The 24,930-nt window shown below is 35.0% G+C and overlaps 2 protein-coding genes and 1 pseudogene across 4 annotated transcripts; all 3 read right to left on the reverse strand.

Moving 5' to 3' along the window:
• Nucleotides 1–1,426: 1,426 nt before the first annotated feature.
• On the reverse strand, nucleotides 1,427–10,256 carry LOC306854637 (GTP-binding protein REM 1-like). 2 transcript variants are annotated; one of them, XM_079392816.1, is made up of 5 exons: nucleotides 9,918–10,256; nucleotides 8,377–8,723; nucleotides 5,667–5,749; nucleotides 3,291–3,498; nucleotides 1,427–2,659 (listed from the first exon to the last, which is right to left on the reverse strand). In XM_079392816.1, the coding sequence occupies exons 2-5, from the start codon at nucleotides 8,702–8,704 to the stop codon at nucleotides 2,382–2,384; spliced, it is 897 nt and encodes a 298-aa protein (XP_079248942.1). In that variant the 5' UTR covers nucleotides 8,705–8,723; nucleotides 9,918–10,256; the 3' UTR covers nucleotides 1,427–2,381. The 2 variants fall into 2 exon arrangements, with proteins under 2 accessions (XP_079248942.1, XP_079248943.1); XM_079392817.1 differs by lacking the exon at nucleotides 3,291–3,498 and having other exon boundaries at nucleotides 1,433–2,723; nucleotides 9,918–10,255.
• A 5,417-nt stretch (nucleotides 10,257–15,673) lies between these two features.
• On the reverse strand, nucleotides 15,674–20,295 carry LOC306854781 (uncharacterized protein C20orf96-like; the record flags this gene model as incomplete). Its single annotated transcript, XM_079393013.1, has 7 exons — nucleotides 15,674–16,334; nucleotides 16,476–16,561; nucleotides 16,686–16,886; nucleotides 19,176–19,275; nucleotides 19,388–19,546; nucleotides 19,642–19,770; nucleotides 20,284–20,295. The coding sequence occupies 5 exons, from the start codon at nucleotides 20,293–20,295 to the stop codon at nucleotides 16,714–16,716; spliced, it is 573 nt and encodes a 190-aa protein (XP_079249139.1). The 3' UTR covers nucleotides 15,674–16,334; nucleotides 16,476–16,561; nucleotides 16,686–16,713.
• A 584-nt stretch (nucleotides 20,296–20,879) lies between these two features.
• On the reverse strand, nucleotides 20,880–24,485 carry LOC306854782 (purine nucleoside phosphorylase-like; annotated as a pseudogene). The gene is made up of 5 exons (XR_013786066.1): nucleotides 24,332–24,485; nucleotides 23,936–24,025; nucleotides 22,786–22,961; nucleotides 22,502–22,688; nucleotides 20,880–21,226 (listed from the first exon to the last, which is right to left on the reverse strand). The product of XR_013786066.1 is annotated as a purine nucleoside phosphorylase-like (transcript).
• Nucleotides 24,486–24,930: the final 445 nt, after the last annotated feature.

Below are 24,930 nucleotides of genomic sequence, written 5' to 3' on the forward strand. Positions count from 1 at the left end.
AGTGGATGGGTGACGTCAGAATGAGATCCCAAACAACTGATAAAAATATCACAATAATCAACAAGCAATCCACACGACTCCAGTCCATCATTTAACATATTTTAAGGTGAAAAGATGTATTATTGTGATGCTTTTATCAGTTTTTTGGATTCTGACGGCACCCATTCACTGCAGAGGATCCACTGGTGAGCAAGTGATGTAATGCTAAATTTCTCCAAATCTGTTCCGATGAAGAAACAAACGCATCTACATCTTGGATGGCCTGAGGTTCAGTACGTTTTCAGCTAATTTTCATTTTTGCTGGGTGAACTATTCCTTTTAAGGGAAATGGTTCACCCAAAAATAGAAATTCTGTCATCATGTACATACCTTCACATTGTTCCAAACCTGACTTTTATTCTTCGGTGGAACACAAAAGAAGATATTTTGAAAAATGTTTTTGGACATACAATGAAAGTCAGCGGAGTCTAAAACAGCACTAGACCCCAATTGACATTCATTGTGGAACCAAAAATGTTTTTATTTTTAATTTTTTTACTTTTTTAAATTTAATTATTTAAAAAAAAAAAAAAAATCATCTTTGTGTTCCACAGAAAAAAGAAAATGCAATACAGGTTTGGAACATTAGGTTGAATAAATGATGACAATTTTATTTTTTTGGTATGTCAAAAAACAAACAAAAAAAAACAGCAATTTTTACACAACAGTTGGAGGAATTTCTTTGGGAAGATGGACACAAATCAAATCTGGTCTAAGAGTAAACTTTGCATTGGTGACCCTCAACTGACAGTGTAACTTTATACATGAGGTTTAATCGGCATCTGGGAAATCCACCATCCACAAACTTGACCTTGACGTCTTTACAGTGGTCATTTTGAGGGCTGGCTTTGGGATATGCAGAACTTGTCTATATCTACTGTTTTTGCATTATAGCTGAAGATGTTAAGAATACAAACAGCACCATGCAATCAATGAGGTATAACGGTTTTCAGTTGCATTGCCTTTAGGTTTGGAATACATTTGACCTTATGTATGACCCATAAAACAAACACCCTCTAAAAATTAGCATTTGAGGGAGTAATCTGCTCAATAGCTTTAAATAGAGCACTACACTAAAATGGACTGACCGTGGCATTTCATCGTAGTCCTTTAGGAATATAATTTCAGTGATTGGATTTCACTGTTTCCATATTGTTGTAGAAAAGCCCTCAGAGCCGAGAACAAGGACAATATGGGGTTGTTCAGGGCAGCATCCACTTAAATCTGGATATCTGAACAATTCTTTCACAAGTAATAGTAGCAGGTTTGAGGAGAGGTCACGGAACATGAGCAAATACTTCCGTTATGAACAGCAGTGCACCTTTTGGATAAAACAATATATAAAAAACTATTTAAATCTTTAAAAAGAATCAAGAATGGCAGACTTGCGACAATGAAATAGAACTTTTATGTTCTTCTGAAACACAGACTGGGTGTGAAAAAGCAGAAACTCAGTTCAGATTGGGATTTAATAATAAAAAAAACATTGAAAGTTATATATCTGCATTCATGCAAAGCATAATTGTATTTACATATTTCAAACCATTTATTATTATACAAATTTTGGAAATAAATATTTACAAACCAACAACATTAAGTTGTACAAAAAAAACATTTCCCCTCCAAGTCCAGTGCCAAAAAAGTAGACAAAAATACATTGAGCTATATAGCTTAAACCGTTATTTTTGTTGTTATTCCTGCAAAAATAGCTGACACCTTTATAATGTTCAAATACCTCTTTCAAATAAACTAAACTGTAACAGGCTTATGGAGGATATTCACATGCCCTTTTGATTCACATGATGATTGACATGTCCATAATATTTTTTGCTTCAACAGAATAAACTTTGGTTTTAGCTGTCTCTACTTTAACTTTTCCACAGCAGTGTGTTTCTCATAGCTAATGTCTTTCAGTGTATACAAAATTCTTCCTTTGTTAGAAAAAACAATAAGGTGAAATTATCATTTTTAAGGAAAACAATAAATATTGCTTGTTAATTAATTCTATTGCCTATTCAGTTTGTCAAATAAGGCAAATATTGATAAATCATTCATTACAAAACAAAGCCCACTTAATTGGTGATATATAGTAATAAACCTTTGATTTAATTCAAACATCTATCAAAAATTTGATCTATGGGATAAGATTAAGAACAATGAGCAAAACCTCAAGATCTTCAGGGGAATCAATTAAAAGTCGTTAATGCTAGATTTTGAAATAAAACTAAAAATGTTAATATCCAACTTTAAAAGAAGTCTTATCAGAAAGACAAATCCTCTTTTGCCTTACGAACAGAAAATAAAGAAACCCAGAGCTGAAGGGCTGAGAGGGATCTGTGGGTTCACAGCACTGCGAGGTCATGACAGGACTTGGAGCGCACTTTCAGGGCCATCTTCTTGTTGTTCTTGGCTACAAGTCGATCTAGGAAGCGTCTGGCTTTCTTGGTGATGCTCTCTTTTCGCTTGTAGATGGAGCGTCGGCGCTCATTGATCTCTTTGCTGTCTCGCCGCAGTCGGATCTGCCTCACAATGCCCTCAAAGAGCTCGTGAACGTTGTGGTGGAGAGAGGCAGAGGCTTCTATGAACTTGCAGTCGAATACCACCGCGCAAGCCCGACCCTCTGCCACAGAAGACCAGGATTGTGTAAAACCAAACCCGTCACAAGGCTTTGAAGGCTTATGCATCTGCACCATGTCAAACAATTGTGCATTCATGAGTTAGACTGTGATATACCCTACCATTCAAAGTTTGGGGTAAGATTTTTAAAATGTTTTTGAAAGAAGTCACCAAGTTTGCATTTATTTGATTAAAAATACACTAAAACAGCAATATTATTAGAATTTAAATGAACTTTTCTATTTCAGTATATTAAAATATAATTGATGAAAATGTACTCCAGTCTTCAGTGTCACATGACCCTTCAAAAATCATTCTAATATGCTGATTTGGTGCTCAAGAAACATTTCTTTTTATTACCAAGGTGAAAACAGTTGTGATGCTTAACATTTTTGTGGAAAAAGTGAAACATTTTATTCAGGATTCTTTGATGAATAGAAAGAACAGCATTTATTTGAAATAGAAATCTTTTGTAACATTATCAATGATTATTTTAGTTGCCCATTAAATGTATTAATTTCTTCAAATTCTTTCATTAAAATCTTTCCTTATACCGAACCAAATTTTTAATGGTAGTGTATATCATCCCACTATGATCTGTCTGTGTGAATGATACATATCAAAACTCTTCTCACCTTCCACTGCCACCTCTCGAGATCTGACTAAGTCACTTTTGTTGCCCACAAGAATGATGGGAATGTTTTCAGCCTGCCGGATGCGACGCAACTGGATTCGTAACTCTGATGCGCTTTCAAAGCTGCTGCGGTCGGTGATGGAGTAAACGATGATGTAAGCATTGCCCACCTGCATGCAGTAATCCTGCACCCACTTCTCATCTTCCTCCTTGGGCATCAAAAAAGTGGTTTAAAAGGAAAATATATATAAAAAAAAATTAAAATTTAGTTCATTGCTTACTCAACCTCATGTAGTTTAAAAAACCCCTTAACGTTCTTTCTTTAAATGGACAACAAATAAGTGACAAAGACAAGATATTTTTACTGAATAAATAAAAATTCTCTCAAAACAATGACAAGGCTTTCAAGCTCCAAAAACAAAAGTATCATAATAGTAGTCCATACTCATGTCATATTTTCTACACTAACAGTCAAAGGTTTGGGGTCGGTACTTTTTAAAAAATACTTTTGTTCAGTAAGGATGCATTAAATTGATCGAAAACAACAGTCAAGACATTTATAATGTTATAAAAGTTCATATATGCCTCCCCCTCCCCCCAAAAATAGCTGCACAACTTTTTCAATGAACATAATAAATTCTTATGATAATAATACCTTTCTTTAGCACCAAATAAGCATATTAGAATGATTTCTGAAGGATCATGTGACACTAAAGACTGGAGAAAAATGTTGAAAAGTTCGCTTTGCATCACAGGAAAACTTTTTTTTAATTTTTATATATTACAAACAGTGTTGGGGAAGCTACTCTGAAACTGTAGTTTGACAAGCTACAAGCTACTCGTAAGTTAAAGTAGTTAAACTACAGTCAAGCTACCCTTTTGGAAAAGTAGTTAGCTACACTACAAGTTATTATCAAAAAGTAGCTAGCTACATTGAAACTACTTTTGATTTTTTTGAACAACGTATATTATAAATAACTGAATAAGTGTCTGAGGAATGTTTTAAGTAAAATATTTAGTGTTTAAAACAATGCAATACAATTATGATTTCAAAGAGTATTGTTTTATTACACACAACACTCAAATATCTCAGACTGTTACAAAAAGTGTAATTATTACTTGTCGTTTCTTTGAGAGACATGAACTTGGACAAAGAAGGCCATGGGTAATTAACGTTAGTTGTTTCTCCATCCTCCAAATCTGCCGCCACGTCTTGCTCCATCATGGATAATATGGGTGTGTCAACCCACTTCTGTACGTCAGTGAACTGTTAGCCGCAAGATGCGTGATTAAACAACAGGTGGCGGTAATGGCAAAAAATGAGTTTGTAATCAAACAAGAAGAATATGCTTGCTTCGCGCTGATTCGCGCAGGCTCGACAAAACGCAATGTAGCTTGTGATCGCGCTACACCGCTACTTGCTGCAAAAAGTAGTTAGCTACTGGAAAAGCTACACTGTTTAAAAAGCAACTGAGCTACTGCCAAGCTACTGAAAAATGTAGTTAAGTTAGTAGCGTCGCTACTTGTAGTTAACTACTCCCCAACACTGATTACAAAACATTATAATAATAATTACTTTAAATTGTAATATTTCACAATATTACTGTTTTTATTGTAATTTTAAATCAAATAAATGCAGCTTTGGTGAGCATAAGAGATTCTTTCAAAAAACTTATTATACTTTCATGTTTTTTTGTTGCCATTTTGTAGTCCTCATTCCTTATTTAAGGAAAAAATGGCCAGGATGTTCTTCAAAATTTTTTATAGAAGATAGCAAGTCAAAGAGGTTTGGAATGACATGAGGGTGACTAAATAATGACAGATTTTTGTTTTAGGACGAACTATCCCTTTAAACAACTGTGCATGTACTGAGAGATGAACAACAAACAACTGAAAGCTGAGTGTCAAAAAAAGTTGTGCATTGTAAGATTTTTCTCCCCGTAATCTGTAAATACAGAATAATTTATCTCTGTAATATCTCTGTCAATTCCAGAGACCAGAAAAGCCTTATTGCCAGACAGACCTCAGAGAGGAGAGTCATCGACGGCAGTGTAATTAGGCCCCAGAGCGATCAGTGTACTTGGCTGTGTGGTCAGCAGCAGGGGCCAGCTGCATGTTGCTTGCTCACTGCAGGGCATCGCTCAGTGGAGTTTAGCCACTGGCAGCAAGTGGCCATGTTTTTTCCACAGCACTGCACAAAGGGCATTGTAGCCCTGTAGGTGAGACTTGTGTCTGCAAAGCACAGACTCGTGGTTGGCAGACAGACACAAGCAACCCTCTGAAGACCACATGCCTTCAGATTTTCCTTTATTTACATTCGGTAATTCAATGTGTAGGTTACTAAGGCGAATATGTTGAGACATTGATGTATGCATACCTGTTTTTCTGTTTCCCATGTGTCCATCACAACTAGGGTTGTCTCCTCCCCATCGACCATGAGGGTTCTCTCATATGTATCCTCTAAAGAAACATGCACACTACTTTCAGTTGATTGGGCACAAAACATCAGTGACATCAATCTGACATCCAAAACATCATTGCCATGTAAGGAGAGATGCTACAAACACCTAGGTCAATGACACTGACACTCATTTTTTGTCCTATCTATTAATTTACTCAAAATACTTCAAATCAGTTAAACTTAAGCTCATCTATTCTACATTGCTCGTGTTTTTCATTTCTGCATTTTACATTAATTTTATTTATTTTGTGGCAGACAAAGACAGAATAAAGATTTTATAATAAAGAAATAGACTTATAAAAATTCTTAAAATGAAAACCTCAAGTAATTCGGCATAATTTACTATTTAAATGTGTATTTTAACTATCAAAGTTTATAAAAAGCATTTCACTGCATATTAATAAATAAAACTTTTGTCCGCCAATTAAAGACATGTGACCTAACCAACACGCAGAAAAAAATACTACATTAAAAACTGAAAACAACAACATAAATTACCCCTATGTGACTTCCCAGAAACATACTTTTTACCTTTAAATACTTTTTTATTTTTAAATATATATAAATATATAAACGGTTTCTTGGAAATTATAGATTTGTGTGTATGCACAATGTATTGGGAAATTATATTATATTATATTATTGCTTTTTAAAATAATTTTTTAAGTATTTTTCCTGTTCTTTATCAGGAATTGACCAAACTGTTAAAAAACAACATTTTTTGCAGCTTTTAATCTGTGATATTTGAACAGTGCTTTATTATAATCGCAAGCGTGAAAAATGCATGTGAAGTGGAAGGGTGGAAAGATCACTGAGCCGTGTCTGATAAACTGATCGCATAGCTAGTTTGACAAGAAGATAAAACACACTTTGCTCCAGTCTAGGTTGATACTGACCTTGTCTCATTTTTCCACATTTGCTCTGTCACTTTTCGAGACCTCTACAAGATGTATAGCACTTAAGGACAAACTTGGCTATGAAAGGTGAATTCACGATAAAGAATAACAGTGTTCTTAATCAACTTCAATGCCTCATGTCAGCTAGCATCTAAATGTTAAGACCAAATCTAACATATAACCCAGACATGCCCTACAGAGAAGAGAGTTCTCAGTGCACACATCTTTACAGATCCGATAGCACCATGTTGATCTTTTTAAGTCTCTTCAGTCTAATTAATGCAATGCAATTATAAAGCATTTAAAACAAATATATCACTCAAAAAAAGCCATTAAGACTTTATCTATATCTATCTATCTATCTATCTATCTATCTATCTATCTATCTATCTATCTATCTATCTATCGTTAAAAGTTAATTTGTAAAAGTAATTCGTTTTTTGAGGAAATTTTTACTAATACTTTTGAACTTTCATTGAATTCATTAAATAATCTTTAAAAAACACATATTGAGTGGTTTTTAACACTGATAATAATGTGAAATGTTTCTTGAGCACAAAAATCAGCATTTTAGAATGATTTCTGAAGACTGACACTGTAGACTGGAGTAACGGCTGCTGAAAATTCAGCTTTGCCGTCACAGGAATAAATTCCATTTTAAAATATATTAAATTGGGAAACATTTTAAACTGTAATAATATTTCACAATATGACTGCACTCTTAAATGCACCCTGGGTAAGCATAGAAGATCTTCCAAAAACAGTAAAATCATTCATCTAAATGCATAAAGGAAAATATTAAAAAGTGCTTTTATTTAGCACGTAGAAGTGTAGCCAACTATGTCTCTACAGATACAAGAATCAATATACACACATCAGTCTGTCAATGACATGATTATTTACAGGATGATGTTCTGCTCAGGTCAAAGCCAACACAGCCACGAGACATAAGGCCATATGCTGTTAGACAAAAACAACATGTAGGTCAACAGATTGCCACTCACAGACGCTCATTTACTGCTTTGTTAAAGGCATTTTGCATAGTTCAATGCATTAGGGAGACGCATAAATCTGTGTGCTTAATATTTAAGCCAATTTAAACTGGTACGTTTATACATAGGTCTTTGATGGACCAGTTTTGTGTAAGTCAAAATGGATTGTCTCACACCTTTGGGACACCAAAGATGGACAGGACTGGACAAATGGGAAAGACCACACTATGGTGCTGACTTTAAATCAGTCAAGTGCTGTCCGGTTAAAAGTAATGACCACATTTCAGCAAAATAGAGCGAAATGATTCTACATTTATAGCATTCAAATATAATGTTTAAACCACTGCAAAGTTTAAAATCTGTGCTTAAAGGAATAAAACAGGCAACAATGCTCTAGATAACAGCTGCAAATCAATGTACTGTATGTACTGTTTGCTCTGACCGACGTATTAAATCAATATCACCATACAATTAATGTTTTAGGATCAGTCTGGACACGTGACAATTTGAGAGTGCAATCAATGACGCAGATCTAACAGTTTAGTCAAGGTTAATTTAGGCCTTACAATGCCATGCGTTTTTACAGTAGCGCATCAATGCTATATTTACAGTTAAACGGTAACATTCAGTTGACTGAACCGAACCAACTGAATCAACTCGACTGATATAAAAGGTAGACATGAACAAATATCCACAAAATGGCTTAATTTATTTATTAATATATTTTGGATTTTATACCTCCAATGTGTTGGTGGGCATCCTTCTCTTGTATTCCAGCAAAAATGTTTGCAAGGCTTGACTTCCCCACACCATGATCCCCCAATAAAACCACGCGATAAAGACACTCGGCTCCTGAGCTGTCTGACTCGGAGTCTGAAGACCAGTTGGCCCGTGAGTGGATGCTCTTGTCTCCGGGGTGGTACGAGGCTGATTGGGCGAGCGGAGGGTGATAGGGGTCAGCGGAGGGGTCTCTTTCTCCCTTGTCTCCTTGACGAGAGGAGGGGATGGGAGTACTCGCTCTTCTCCTCAGTGGTTCCTTTCCCTCTTTCTGTGTGTTGAGTGTCATCTTATAAACATAGGTATGCCTGAACAAAAAGTGACAGGAAAACAAACAGTCTGAGCATATTTTTGTTACAATTACCCTGTAGTTAATGCAATACTGTTTGATTCACTACATATACATCATACACCAGTAGTAAAAAAACTTCTTGATGTGCATCATGAGATGATTTTTTTAGGAGTCACTTGTTGACTGCTTCTCCTTTATTATCCAGTTAAAAAAGATTGTAATGCTGATTTCTTTACATATTTTGTAAAGACCTTATGCACTGTTTATATGTGTTTACATTAATAATTTTGAGCATTGGATATTTAAATCATTAGAAACATAAAAATGTGTAAACTTTGTAACTGGTAGCACTGAAGAGACTGGAGCTAGTTGTCACACTTTTTATTCCAGTGAATAGTTGGTATATATATATATATATATATATATATATATTTAGTATTTAGTCAATTTCGGTATGCCCATACAAAATGACACCAAATATTTAGAACTTAAAATAGTTATTTTTTAATAATAACCATAATAGCCTACTTTATACATTGTTGGATTCAAAATCAAATGTAAAAAAATTGTAAATTGTATGCATGTATGACATTTAAAGCATGCGACAACTTGCCCCATTCTAAGAACAAAACTTAAGTTTTCTCGTTGTTTATATATGGCATTGTGGTTGTGTGTTCACGTGTCTACTAGGAAACCACTGAGAGCGAAAAACAAGCATTAGTCTATTTCGACTTCTTACTCCAAACATAGTTGCTGAAATCTTTGTGACAACTACTCCCGGTGTCCTCAGTAGGTTATATTCATACAATTGAATTTTTTTATGCATTAATAAACAAAACAGCTGAACAAATCAGACATACTCCGATAAAAACATATTGAGAAAGTGAAGTGTACTCACAACCATGTCCGTAAAGGAATGTTTTAAAGCATACAGGTTCTCACAAAGCCGCAACATAAAGTTTAAAAGCTACTGGTAGTGAATCAATCATTTTGCGCGCAGTGGAGTTTGAAGTGCCGGCTGCAAGGGAATGCTACACCGCTGCAGTCATAGCAACAGCCCCGAGAGTTCCACAACGCTTTTAAAAATTTAAGAGCGGAATGAAGCATTTCTCCCAATCTCCCGCGCTGTCTGTCACAGCCTCATCTCACCCGCACCGCGCGCAAGGAAGGAAAAACATCGGCGAGTTCACGTCTGTGACCTTTCACTCACCTTTATCTCAACACAAGCAAGGAGTCCTTCTCAGTTCATCCTTCCACTTGTAGACTTCGAGCGTCAGCCCTCAGAGCTGGATCGGTGTGTAGTTGCATGTATCGTGTCTTTGTGATTAAACACAGGTGGGCTCCTGTTGCCAACGCAGCTCGAGCTCAGAACGTGCTTTCTGTTTATATTACTCACATGATCCATAAACACAGCTCAACGAATGGGTCCTCAACTGTAAGTCTCGTGGGTCCTCGTTGAGCTTCTTTCAACATCATCCAGGGCCACGAAATGTTATAATGTGCCTTTTTGCACCGTCCCACTCCATCCCCATGACGTCGATGGTCTGTCATTTCCTGCTTAAAGCTGAGCTGAGATATCATACGTTATCAGGAGTTTCTCATTAGTCCGGCTGCTTTGATGTAAAACGCATCTTGATTTAATGATATCATCACTGGGAAGTCATGCAATGTGAAACCACACACATTGCATTTATTTTTCTTTAGAGACAAACATCCACAGCTGTTTCTTTTCTTGGTGCTTATGCAATTGGACAATGAATGTTGCAATTTTATTGCATCTATTTAGTATTTCTGTTTTTAAAATAAGTTTTATTTATTGGAAAAAGCATTCCAGAACCGAATACACATGGGAAAAAAAAGAAGCTCAGAATCCTTGCAACAGTTAAATAGAGGAAAGAAGGTTTATCCCCTGCTTAGATCTCGCAGTGGATTTATTTTATTTTTTTTACCAGGAATTTTTAATTCTCTGAGTCTCAGCTGAATCTTTTCCAAATGAAACAACAAAAGTAATCAAACCAGTCGCCCATACACCGGGGTGCTGAAATCCATAACTGTTTACAGAGAAAGCCATGTTCCCACACTTTGGTCAATTACATCAATGTCACAAAACTACTGTTTCACGGTTTGCAAAATGGCTTTGAAATGCTCCATTTGCAAGGTAAATAGAGTCATATATAGTCATAAAATGAAGCACATACTTGGAGGATTGACACTTTAAAGTGTCATTAACTGCAATAAAAGTTGCTTGCTGACTGGTACTAAACTTCAACATTGTGGTCCTCCGACATGGGAACACTGACTGATTATGAGCATCTTCTGCAAAAATTTAGGCTGCAATTGCATATTTATATGCTTTGCAAACAATACAAAGTACTGTGAAAAATGTTAGGAAATGACAGTATTAGGATTCAAGGGTACGCAAACTTTTGAATGGGGTCATTTTTTATGAATTCAGTTATTATTTTGTCTTGTGGAGAATATATAAACATCTGTTATGTGAAATAGCTTATTCAGGACAGTATTAAATAAACAATAACATGCAATTTTCATGATCCCTCTTATTTTATTAAAATTATTAACATATTGCATATTCTGCAAGGGGCATGTAAATAAAGTACAAGTTTGTGTGTGCGTGTGTGTGTGTGTATATATATATATATATATATATATTTATTTATTTATAAATACACACACACACGTTTACTTAGCTATCTAAATGGGGACATCCCATAGGCGTAATGATTTTTATACTGTACAAACTGTATGTGCTATTGCCCTACACCTAAACTTAGCCCTCACAGGAGACTTTCTGCATTTTTACAATTTCAAAAAAACTTTGTTTAGTTTATTTTTAAATCCGTTTTACAAATGAGGACGTCCCCAAAGGGAGGTTTTTGGAGATTTTGTCAGGTTTACCTCACTTTTGGGTACAAATTTGTCCCCAAAATATGGTTAAGTAGGTACACACACACACACACACACACACACACACACACACACACACATATATATATATATATATATACAATCATGGCAAAAAATATCGGCACCCTTGGTAAATATAATCAAAGAAGGCTGTGAAAATTAATCTGCATTGTTAATCCTTTTCATATTTTATTAAAAAAATTCACAAAAATCTAACCTTTCATTGAATAATAAGAATTTAAAATGGGGGAAATATAATTATGAAATAAATGTTTTTCTCTAATACACATTGGCCACAATTAACAGCACCATTTTATTAAATACTTTTTGAAACCTCCATTTGCCAGTTTAACAGCTCTAAATGTTCTCCTATAATGCCTGATGAGGTTAGAGAACACCTGACAAGAGATCAGAGACCATTCCTTCACCCAGAATCTCTCCAGATCCTTCAGATTCCCAGCTCCATGATGGTGCTTGTCCTCTTCAGTTCACCTCATTCATTTTCTACAGGGTTCAGGTCAGAGGACTGGAATGGCCAGCAGAAGCTTGGTTTTGTTCTCAGTGACTAATTTTTGTGTTGTTTTTGAGGTTTGTGTTTGGATTATTGTACGGTTGGAAGATCCAAACATGGCCCATTATAAGATTTCTAACAGATTCAGTCACTTATTGATTTTTTTATCTGTTGGTATTTGATAGAATCCATGATGCCATGTGTCTAAACAAGATGTCCAGGACCTCCAGCAGAAATATAGGCCCACAACATCACAAATACAGCAGTATTTTTCATTGTACACATGGGGTACTTTTTATCCCTGTGTTCACCAAACCCATCTTGATTGTTTGCTGCTAAAAAGCTAATTTTTTAGTTTTATCTGACCATAGAAGCCAGTCCCATTTGAAGTTCCAGTCGTGTCTGATTACTGAATATGCTGGAGTTTGTTTTTGGATGAGCTAGGAGAATGTTTCTTGAAACACTCCCAAACAACATGTGGTGATGTAGGTGCTGTTTGACAATTTTTTTAAAGGTTTTCGGACCACGAGACTCAACTATTTTCTGTAATTCTCCAGCTGTGGTCCTTGGAGAGTCTTTAGCCACTCAAACTCTCCTCCTCACCGTGCATTAGGACGATATAGACACACGTCCTCTTCCAGGCAGTTTTGTAATATTTTCTATTGATTGAAAATTCTTTATTATTGCCCTGATGGTGGAAATGGGGATTTTCACTGCTCTAGCTCTTTTCTTAAAGCCACTTCACTAATTTGTGAAGCTCAATTATCTTTTGCTGCACATGAGAGATATATTCTTTGGTTTTTCTCATTGTGATGGATGATTAAGGGAATTTGGATTATTTCATGTTCATAATCACCCTGGAGTGCTCAAAATTGTGAATATGAATGGGAATATACTTCAGAGATATTTTACTCATAAGAATTTCTAGGGGTGCCAATAATTGTGTCCAATGTGTATTTAAGAAAAAAAACATTTATTTCATAATGATATTTCCCCCCATTTTAAATTCTTATTATCCAATGAAAGGTTAGATTTTTGTGATTTTTTAAAAATAAAAGATCAAAAGGATTAACAATGCAGATTAATTTTCACAGCCTTCTTTGGTAATATTTACAAAGGGTGCCGATATTTTTGGCCATGACTGTATATATATATGTTGTACATTTTAAGACTTTGCCATACATCACCGTTCAAAAGGTTGGGGTCAGTAAGATTTTTTTTTATTATTATTTTGATTGATTGATTGATTGAAAGTCATTTAGTACTTTATCCAGCAAGGATACAATAAACTGATCAGAAGTTACAGTAAAGACAATAAATGCTGTTCTTTTGAAATTTCTATTCATCATAGAATCCTGGGCAAAAAAAGTATCACGGTTGGTTCTCACAAAATATTAAGCAGCACAACTATTTTCAACACTGTAAAATGTACAAATGTTTTTTGAACACCAAATCATAATTTTATTGTGACACTTAAGACTGGAGTAATGTTTGCTGAAAATTCAATTTTGGAAGAACAGGAATAAATAAAATTTTGAAACATTATTAAAACAGTTTTAAATTACCTTTAAATGCTAATATCACAATATAAATATTTTACTGTATTTTAGATCAAATAAATGGCCTTAGAGGCTTCTTTCAAAAATGTCTGAATATTAGTATATTTACAATGAGACTATTGTAGGTATGCTAATAGAAAAAAACTTGCTTGTAAAGAGGCATTTTGTTACTACTTACCAAATAAAAGTGGACATTTAACATATGAAGCTTATTTAGTGAAACACAAAAATACATGTGTGCAGTTGCATGCCTAAAAAAGCACATCAGTAAATCATGGCATTTGCACTAGAGTGCAATATATATATATATATATATATATATATATATATATATATATATATATTGCACTCTAGTGCATATTCTTTTGTTTTATAGGTTTATCATCTCAAAAAAAAAAAAAAAAAAAAAAAAAGAATTATATATATATATATATATATATATACTTTTTTTTTTTTTTAAAGAGATGATAAACCTATAAAACAAACTGAAAGCAAAGACAAATAACGAAAAGAAGATATGTACAATTGTTTGACTGAATAAAATTATTTAATGAAGTGGCTTCCTTGATTTTCGTCAGTAATATATAGCAGCTCAAGGGAAGACTCAAAATGGTAATGACTTCAGCACAAGGCTACACAGGGAGCAAATCCACTTGGGGTATATTGAGATGGACGTCCATATCTGGAGTACACCTAAAATACAGAAACCACAGACAGTAACTGTATACAGCCATTATACGACCTTAAAGGGATAGCCTACCCAAAAGTGAAAATTCAGTCATCATTTACTCTCCCTCATGTTGCTGCAAACCAAATAAAGATGTTCAGAGGAACAGCTTTTGCCCATACAATGAATGTCAATAGGGTCCAAAACTATGGACAATGGACAAAAAATACTTCTTTCATGTTCCACAGAATAAATTCATACAGATTTGGAACAACAAATGATGACAGAATCTTCATTTTTTTGGTGCAAAGATCATGTAAATCAGGAGGACTCCTTACAGGACATCTGCCCTTAAACATGGTCACCACAGCCTGAGACAGTTTGTTTAAGACAGGAAACATGAGAACTTTCTCTGCTGGGGCTCAGTACATCTGCAGATACTAAAGCCACGTCTCTGTCACGAGCAAAGCAGGAAATCCCAGATCTGTTTATCATTATCTCCATTTAATGGAAACCTTTATAACTTGGTGCTCAGTGTGACATGATATGTGAACGTTTTTTGCTTGTTTTCCACATTCTTTGTCCCCTAGAGCAAAACACTTAAGGACCGAAGGTCCATATGAATAAATCTTATCTGTGATAATAACAGCTCCCATGGGTGGCGAGAGGTTGTGCATGCACTCGCAGGAACTTGGAATAAAGTGTCCGATTGTTTTGGAGATATGACCGATTGTCATGGAGAGGAAAATGACATGCTGTTTTGGAACAGACTGTTGGGAAATGTGAAACCTTCATTAACCTTTAATGGGTGCCAGGGATTCCATGAATGCACAGCAATCTCTTATTCTTCATTTATCTTTAAGATGGCCTTTGGAGTCTTTTCCAAAACTGTGTAATATAACACCATCTCCATTAGCTCAATGCTTTTTCCAAACCAAGCATTTGTTTGAAAGTAGATAGGGTACTTTTTCCTCTAGTTTACAGTATCTGATTTGCAACGCTCCACTCCAGTCTCCAAAAAAGCTTACTGGGTTAGTGAGCATGTTGCTCATCATACATATTTGCACGATCGTTCACCCAAAAATTTAAATTCAGCCATCTTGTACTCACTCTCATGTCATTTCCAATATGGTCACACATTGTTTCAACAACATAGGACTGTTATTAATGACGACACATGAAAGTGGTGGAGATCCTGATGACTGTACTGTACACTCAAATCTTAGTAATGGCGAAACTTGCAACCACAATAGGCTAATGATGCTTTTAGGAAACGAACAATGATTTTTTTTTTTTTTTTTTTACTTTATACAATGAAAGTCAAGGGGGTCTAATTTGGTTTTGGACCCTATTGTCTTTAAATAGACAAAAACAGTTGTGACTTCCTTCAGAATTTCTTCTTTTGCAAGGAAGTCTCACAGCTTTGGAACAACATGATAATGCCATGATAATTTTTCGGGTGAACTGTTTCTTTAAATTGGTTCTCAATGCATTAAATGAGCATCTTATCTCATACTGGAAGTTAAATTCTCATGGGCTGTGTGCTGTCAGTGTGTTTGAGAAGGCTCTTGACAGTGAAGTTCTCTAAGTGTTGCTGTTCTATATCTGTTTATGGGAGGGGTCGGGTCACACTAACACTGTTAGACATTTCGAGGGGTTTGTTGAACTTCCTTTCAAGTGGCCAATTTTGTGAGAATGTTTCTCTGCAACCGCAATTATTGTATAACTTGGGAATGCTTCAGCTGAAGAGCTTGGCAATGTTCTTGTGTTAATTGAGGCCATAAGAACTGTTTGTGATAAAGAAGCTGTTTGCCTCAATAACTTAATGTTATCATCCACTTACTTGTCTGGTTTCAGGAAAACATCTGGAAAGATCTCTCTCCTGAGGTTTTTTGGTTTTGATAGTTGCAGTTCCTGAATACTCTTCCTTAGCTCTTCATTCTTTTGCTCCATCTCCATTACCAACTTAAAAATATATACAGTAAATTAAATTTACAATGTAAATAAGTGTAGAATTTTAAAATATTAAATTTCACTAAATTAAAAAACGATCTCCATTTAAAATAACATAAATATTTAAAAGTCAACACAGAAGAGCTTCGTTACCTCATCAACAGCAGACAGCACTACTTGCATCTCTCCAAATCGACAATTTCTTTCTTAAAAAACGGATTCAAATCGTCTTGCTCTTTCTGTCAATTAAAAAAGGGGCAAATACACTACAATGTTATTGCACATTGAAGTGTTCTTATGGGAGCTGGAACCACATATGTTTTTTAATAAATAAAGGATTTTCCTGGATATAACTTTGATTACTTTTTACTCAGTCATCCAGCAGTAAGTCCTACTCATATTTGACCTGCTGCATCGCTTTCAGTCTGTCCAGCTTTCTTTCCATGTCTGCAATCTGCAAGGCTTTGACTGGGAACTCCATATCTTTGTACGTCTTCAGTCTGCGGAGCTCTTTCTGAGCCTCTACCACCTTCGCTTTTAGCAGATCCAACTGCTTCTGCAAACCTACATTTATCAGATGAAGCCAGCTGAAATTTGTTGCTGCAGTTTGGGGTTGTTTGTTTTTGCTTTACCATTAACAGCATATGGCCAAAAGGATGTTGATACTAAGCATATTAAGCATTTTTATGATTATCAGTATCGGTCATTTTCAAAACCGATGTGCCGATAAAATAATTTAATTTTGAAACTTATGTAAGCAGTATAAACATGTGGAAACGCTGATTGTGTGTATGTTTAATTCAACATCTTTGCTGTTTCCCGTAGCCTACATGTAAGCAGCTTTCTCTACCACAAAGAAGATTATAATTAATACAAGCTTTTTCTTGTAACTTATTTCAAAAAGTGAAACTTTCATATATTTTAGATTCATTACATGTAAAGTAAAACATTTCAAAAGTTTTTTTGGTTTTAATTTTGATGATTAGAGCTTATAGCTCATGAAAGTAAAAAATCAGTATCTCAAAATATTGGAATATTTACATTTGAGTTTCAGTTAATGACCATCCCTACAGTATAAACTCCGGTATCCCTTGTTCTTTGAAACCACAATAAAGGAGAAGACTGCTGACTTGGCAATGATCCAGAAGACAAACACTGACGCCCTTCACAAAGAGGGTAAGTCACAGAGGGTCATTACTGAAAGGTGTGGCTGTTTACAGAGTGCTGTATCAAAGCATATTAAATGCAAAGTTGACTGGAAGGAAAATTTTGGTAGGAAAAGGTGCACAAGCAACAGGGATGACTGCAAGCTTGAGAATACTGTCAAGCAAAGCTGATCGCAAACACTTGGGAGAGCTTTACAAGTAGTGGACTGAAGCTGGAGTCAGTGCATCAAGAGTCTCCACGCTCAGACGTCTTCAGGAAAAGGGCTACCAAGCCACTTCTGAACCAGAGACAACGTCAGAAGCATCTTACCTGGGCTGTGGAGAAAAAGAACTGGACTGTTGCTCAGTGGTCCAAAGTCCTCTTTTCAGATGAAAGTGAATTTTGCATTTCATTTGGAAATCAAGGTCCCAGAGTCTGGAGAAAGAGTGGAGAGGCACAGAATCCATGTTGCTTGAAGTCCAGTGTGAAGTTTCCACAGTCAGTGATGATTTGGGCTGCCATGTCATCTGCTGGTGTTGGTCCACTGTGTTTTCTGAAGTCCACAGTCAACGCAGCCATCTACCAGGAAATCTTAGAGCACTTCATGCTTCCTTCTGCTGACAAGCTTTATGGAGATGCTGATTTCATTTTCCAGCAGGACTTGGCACCTGCCCACACTGTCAAAAGTACCAAAAGCTGGTTCAATGACCATGGTGTTACTGTGCTTGATTGGCCAGCAAACTCGCCTGACCTGAACCCCATAGAGAATCTATGGGGTATTGTCAAGAGGAAGATGAGAGACACCAGACCCAACAATGCAGATGACCTGAAGGCCGCAATCAAAGCAACCTTGGCTTCCATTACACCAGAGCAGTACCAAAGGCTGATCACCTCCATGCCACATTGCATTGATGCAGTAATTCATGCAAAAGGAGGCCCAACCAAGTATTGAGTGCATAGAAATGAACATACTTTTCAGAAGCCTGACATTTCTGTTTAAAATATCCTTTTTATTGATCTTATGTAATATTCAAATTTTCTGAGACACTGAATTTTGGATTTTCATTATCTGTAAGCCATAATCATCTCAATTTCAAGAAATAAAAGCTTGAAATATTTTACTCTATGTGTAATAAATCTATATAATATATGGGTTTCATTTTCTGAAATGAGTGACAAAAAATATTGACCTTTTTCACGATATTCTAATTTTTGAGATATACCTGTACATGCTTGATTTTAGGCACCTGCTTTGATGTAGTTCGAATGAACTATAGTTCTGGGATCATTACAATTATTATTATTATTCTTATTAATAATAATAAAGAAGTGCTTTTATTCAGCAAGTATGCATTACATTGATAAAAAAAGGTTAAAACAATTACACTTCCAAAGATTTTTATTTCAAATAAATGCTGTTATTTTAACTTTCTATTTAACAAAAAGTCCTGAAAAAATATAATATGTATTATGGTTTCCACAAAAATATAAAGCAGAAACTGTTTTAAATTTTCTTGTTTCTTGTGCACTAAATCAGCATTTTAAAAAGATTTCTGAAGGATCATGTGACACTGAAAACTGCTAAAAAGTTCGGATTTTCTGTCACAAGAATAAATTACATTCTAAAATATATTAAAATATTTGGCTGTGTAGCGTACATATTGCGTTTGAAAATGATGAAAACTAACTGATGAAGTATAAACTAACCGTTGAGTTGTGTCTGTGATGCTTCCTTTATATCTCTCAGCTCTGCTTTGGCACTTTTAATAAGACAGTCATTCCATCGTTTCAAAGCTACCGTTGATCTCTAGAAAAAACATAAAAGATCATATTTCACTGGTTAGGGATACTCAATACATGCAAAATTTTGAAAAAGTTCAGTGCACAGTGTGTGTACAGTAGGATCGAAAGATGCTCACCCTCTTTTGCTCTGTCTGGATGAGTAGTTCATTGGTTCTGGCGAATGAGCTTCTGTCTGTCTCCATTATGTTTCTGGCCATCTGCAGGTTCCTTCCTTGAAGCTGTTCACAGAGCTCCTCCAGGTCTTTTATTGCTTCTTTCCTGGATTTGATGAGTAACTACAAGAGATCGCAGCTGTCGATATGGCATATACACCAAACTAAGCACAAGTGAACTATTAAAAAATTCTGCTTTACTTCTTTATAGTACACACCATCAGTTCTTTGATGTTGTATTTCGTCTTTTGAGGTGATCTGGTGCTGTTCCACTTTTTCAGTAGTCCTTCTTGAAGGGAATTTGGGGAGTGTTGTGAAATCATTGTGGACATCAGATTGAGATTTTCCTGTTCATAAAGCAGAGATTTCAAAAGAATTAATAAACACAGATATGCCTCCAGCTTTAATCCACACATACTCATGTTTACACCTGATTTTCCAGTCGGAGATGGTCTGATTTCTTCTTTGTTAGTTTTATGATGAGGAGTTGCCCAGAGCAGAGGTTTAGGTCTTGTATTTCGCTCCCATTTTCTGTAATCCTTGAAAAATATTTGTAAATTTTTAGTCTACCTGCAGCTGTTTTACTTTTACTTTTACAGAAAGCAATACTCATACATGAAAGAATAAATGGGGTGTGCACTGTAAGCCTTTTCATTGTGCCAAAAAAATGCCAGACCACTACATTAACATCACAATACATTACCATAACAGTCAGTCATACCACGGAATTAAAGTTATGCATATTTTGACCTGCCATGTAGTTTTCTTCTTCAGAGCCGTCGACATCAAATCTACCAACAGTTCAAACATTTCACAAGTTTGCCATAGAAACCAGAGAAACAGGCCTGGGTACAGCGTACTTGTGCTGTCATCTAGTGGACAAAACTGCGCTGTACTATTATCATAATGTGGTCTAACAGTAAAGATATGTCTTTATGAACTTCTAAATCCCTATATATTCTATGTGATTGTAGCAAAATTGATAGTATAAAGAATTCAGTTGTGAAATTTCCCAATTTTTGTCAAAATTCCACTTTTGTTATTATTCAATTTTTCCTGTCATCTGTAAAAACACACTACTGTTCTTTTTTTATTTAATGGGAAATTAATAAGTTTAATTAATGGGTTTGTATTGTCTATTTTTTTTAACTCCCTCTAAATACACAATTAAAAACTTTTATGATGTTGTAATGGAAATGATTTACAATATACTTGTTTTCAAAATACACTTTAATTGCTGACATTTCTGCATATAAGATGCATGTTTATAGAAGAGAATGTTATACAAAAGGTCTATATTTAGTGGCACATTTACAACGCAAATAGTAAATATAAAATGTATTATAAATAGCATAACAATGATTCAAATTTCTACCTTTATCGTCAAAATATTAACATTAGTAATTATATTACTTTGTATAATGAACAGCAATGCATACATTTTTTTTTTGTTGCATAATTCCCCACATAAAGGTGGGATTAATATTATGAAATCATCAATATACAAATGCATATACAGCCTTCAAAGCACCAAAAAGACTAATATTTAATGAATAACATGTGGAATAGCCCAGTGTTTAAAGTTGGTTATGGCACCATCAAACTGATTGGCAGTTTCAGTGTTGTTGATGTCCATGCGGCTGATGAGCTCTGTGACGAGTGCCTGCAGCATCTCCGAATGCATCTTGCTCACTTCCAGCACAGCTTCATGATTGACAGACTCATTGTCCTCATAGCTTTGTTAGTGATGAGGGAGAGACCTTAGACCTTCATGCCACAACACTTCCGGTGCAGTACTCATTCCTTTAAAGGCAAATTAGACATAAATTTAAAAATAAATGAATAATTAGGACAATATAACAATATGACTTTCTATTTCTATTTCTAGTTTAAGAAATTATTCTATTATGTCAGTAGAAATATTTGGTAAAACTTTAGTACAGGGACCAATTCTCACTATTCACTGTAAAAAACTTAAAATTTTAAGGCAACCAGCTTCAGCAGATTTTTTAGTTTAAGTTGGCTCAACTTTTTCAATGATAATTTTTTTTTACAGTGTAGTTGCTTATTAGCATGTATATTATTAACATATTGGCTGTATATTTCTACATCCATAAACTTAACAACTATACCTTACTAACTAGTAATAAGCAGCAAATTGGGAGTTTATTGAGGCATAAGTCATAGTTAATTGCTTGTTAGCAAGAATTGGACCTTAAAATAAAGTGTGACCAAAAATTCTATTATGACTATGATATAAACCTATAATGTCACAGAGTGATACAAGAAATGTGAAACTAACACAGCAGTGCAGGAAATCAGATGCTCGGCACAGCGGTCAATTATACAGTTTAACGGTCATTACAGAAAAATATGAGTCTGTGGAATGCAGTGATTGACCAATCAGAACCAAGTATTCCAGAGAGCCGTGTAATAAAGGAGCTCATTCATCAGGCAGTGAAATAAACTAAACTTCAGCACTTTCAGGGACATTAAAACATGAAAAATAAAAAATAAAACTAGGGATGCATGATATATTGGTTATTAAGTCAATATTAGATTATTATAAGTCATTGGCAACGATCGATGTTGGATATTTAATTGTGCATGCTCTTTTTTTACAATGAATAAAACACTAAAATTGTATTAATACAATAAAATATAATCATTAGTCAATCTCAATATATGAAATAAATCAACTTCCTTTTTCTATACATTAGAATGTTATTATATCAAATCTATAATTTCTGGTAGCCACTGACTTCCACTGATTTTTTTTTCTTTTCTCCATACTGTGGAAGTCAACGGCTACCAGCAACTGACTGTTTTTCAACATTCTTCAAAATATCTTCTTTTGTGCACAACAGAAGAAAGAAACTCATGCAGGTTTGGAGCAACTAAAGGTTGAGTAAATAATGTCAATTTTCATTTTTGGGTGAACCATCTCTTTAGGTGAAAGTGTTGCTGATTTACATCATCAGTCAAAGTTAAGTCAAAGTTGAATTTTTTGAAAAGCAATTTACAGATTTGGATTAGATACAAACTGTATTGATTTTCCTAAACGAGACACCAGCTTACCAACTGCATCCACTACCAGTTTGTGCAGAAGGCAGGCCACATGCTCTCAAACTTGGGTCCTCCCACCGTGCAGTAGACGCCTTCTTGGACATACTGGGAGACGCCCATGCTCTTACAGATGTTGAACGCCATCTTCCATAGGCTTTTGTCATAAACCCCAGACATGGGTGGAAATCGAGGACCAAACCTTTACAACAACAGATAAATGATTCTATCCCTTGTACTGGTGATTCTAATGAATGAATGCTTTCTTAGCTCACTTCAACATGTACATTGATACTCACTTATCATCATTAGGGCCATTGAGCGGGTTCAGTCCAGCAAGTCCAGGGAAGTTAATGTGGTCACGTATGATCATAATATGACCGCAATTATAACTGTCCGCTAATAACCCTGCAGCATTAGTGACAATCAAGGTTTCGACACCCAGTAGCTTGAACACTCTTACTGGGAAAGTGACCTGAGGAACACAAGCACAAATTCTGTCAATCCAATGCCTTTGTAATGAACTTTCAAAAGCTTGTGGGTGTACTGTACAGGAATACCTCCAATAAGCCATTTTAATCTAACCCTGTGTTATATAAACCACACAAAATTTTCACTGAATAGTTCATTGTGCTCTTATTACAACATGTGACTCAAATCAGCATGACCAGGATGGAGTGAATATACTGTGTGGGCATCCAAAAAGAAAAAAATCTCCTTATTTTATCATCATTCTAGACTGCAGCATGACACAGCATGAATAAATCAGTGTTTTGGAGTCACTTTTGGAATGCATTTGTGACACATGAGAGATTTGTGAAACTATCAAAATACACAGATTTTGTATTAGCCTGAGCCATTCTGCAAATAAAGCATGATGGGATATTAAAATGTGTCAGAAACTGATAAAAATGTACAATATCGTTGAAAAGTTTAGGGTCAAGATGTTTTTTAAAGAAATTAATAGAATACTTTCATTCACATTAAAATGATTAAATGTGTGATAGTAAAAACATGTAACAATACAAAATATGCTGTTTCACAAAAAATAGTGAGCAGCATTACTGCTTTTAGCATTGATGATAATAATAATAAAAATTAGCATTGATGATAATAATAATAAAAATAAGAAATATTTCTTGAGCATCAAATCAGCATATTAGAATAATTTCTGAAGGATCATGTGACACTGAAGACTGGAGTTATGGCTGATGAAACTTCAGTGTTGTATAACAGAAATAAATGTTAAAGTATATTAAAATTGAATTTCAATTTGCAATATTATTTCACAATATTACTACTGTATTTTTTATCAATTAAACACAGCTTTAGTGAACATTAGACACTTTTTCCAAAACAATAAAACATCTACAGCATACATTTGAACAACAATTTATGCAAAAGAAGTGCAGCATTTAGTGCCATTGGTTTAAAAAGGTCAAACCTTGCTGAGTGTCCCTCATACATGTGGAATCGGCCCTGCATGCACACGCAGGTCTTCCCTTTGAGCTCTCCAAAAACCAGCCTTCCAGCATGACCCTTCATTGTTTCAATACACACAGCACATACAAGCATTACTACATACAACATAACGCACTACAAAAATGTTTTTATAATTTTGTTTCCATCTATTTAGCATCAATGGTGCAATGAATCTGCTTGCTGTAATTTTGTCACTTTAAAATTTAAGGCTTAAAATTGAAACTTTTCTGCAGGCTAAACATTTACCAGTGTAACGTACTAGCACGATTTAACATTTTTAGCTGATCCTTTGTCTTTATTTTTGCAAATGAACAAAAACCACTGATAAAAATACATTGTTACATGTTCTGAGCTGCATGTTACCTGTGCTCTGAGGAAAGCCAAGGATGTCAGAGTATTTGAAAGAGTCTTGGCATTTAAGTGCATCTCCCAGTCCAGAGCCGCAGATGATGGCTACTTTAGGTCTGTGTTTTGTCTGGGACAGCAACCAGTCTGCAGTTCTCTGAAAGTCCTCATGGCCGGGGATGAGAGAAAAATAAAACTTAATGAAAGTAAAAGCCTGACTCCCTGTTTAAATTCATTTGAGAAAATTGTGGAATTTAAAACATGATTTCAACAAAAATAAAACGTGATTCATTTGCTGCACATTGTGGACTGTTCCATTTCAGGTCTATTGTGACTATTAAAAGTATTATATTGGCATTATTGATTAAAAATTGCAAATACCCCTTTGCCTGACCAGAAACATGTTTTATACAGTAAAATTGCATACAATATCCAGCATTAAACAGAGCTAAACTTTTACATATTTGGCAAAAAGTAGTTATGTATGCTATTTTCCATCATACACACAATCCTAAAATATATTTTCAACCTTAAGATGGAAAGAAAACTTACCAGATTTGATCTTTACTATGCATGTTAGTGTTGTGTGTTCGTCTTGAAGAAAGTTTTCAACTGAA

Source organism: Barbus barbus (genome assembly GCF_936440315.1).
Source record: "Barbus barbus genome assembly, chromosome: 35".
Classification (NCBI taxonomy): domain Eukaryota; kingdom Metazoa; phylum Chordata; class Actinopteri; order Cypriniformes; family Cyprinidae; genus Barbus; species Barbus barbus.

Coding starts and splice junctions, on each gene's coding strand:
- LOC306854637 (XM_079392816.1), bottom strand. CDS start 8,704: ATGACACTCAACACACAGAAAGAGGGAAAGGAACCACTGAGGAGAAGA. Junction 3,499..5,666: donor CATGGGAAACAGAAAAACAG/GTATGCATACAT, acceptor TTGATGCCCAAG/GAGGAAGATGAGAAGTGGGT. Junction 2,660..3,290: donor TCGAGAGGTGGCAGTGGAAG/GTGAGAAGAGTT, acceptor CTTCTGTGGCAG/AGGGTCGGGCTTGCGCGGTG.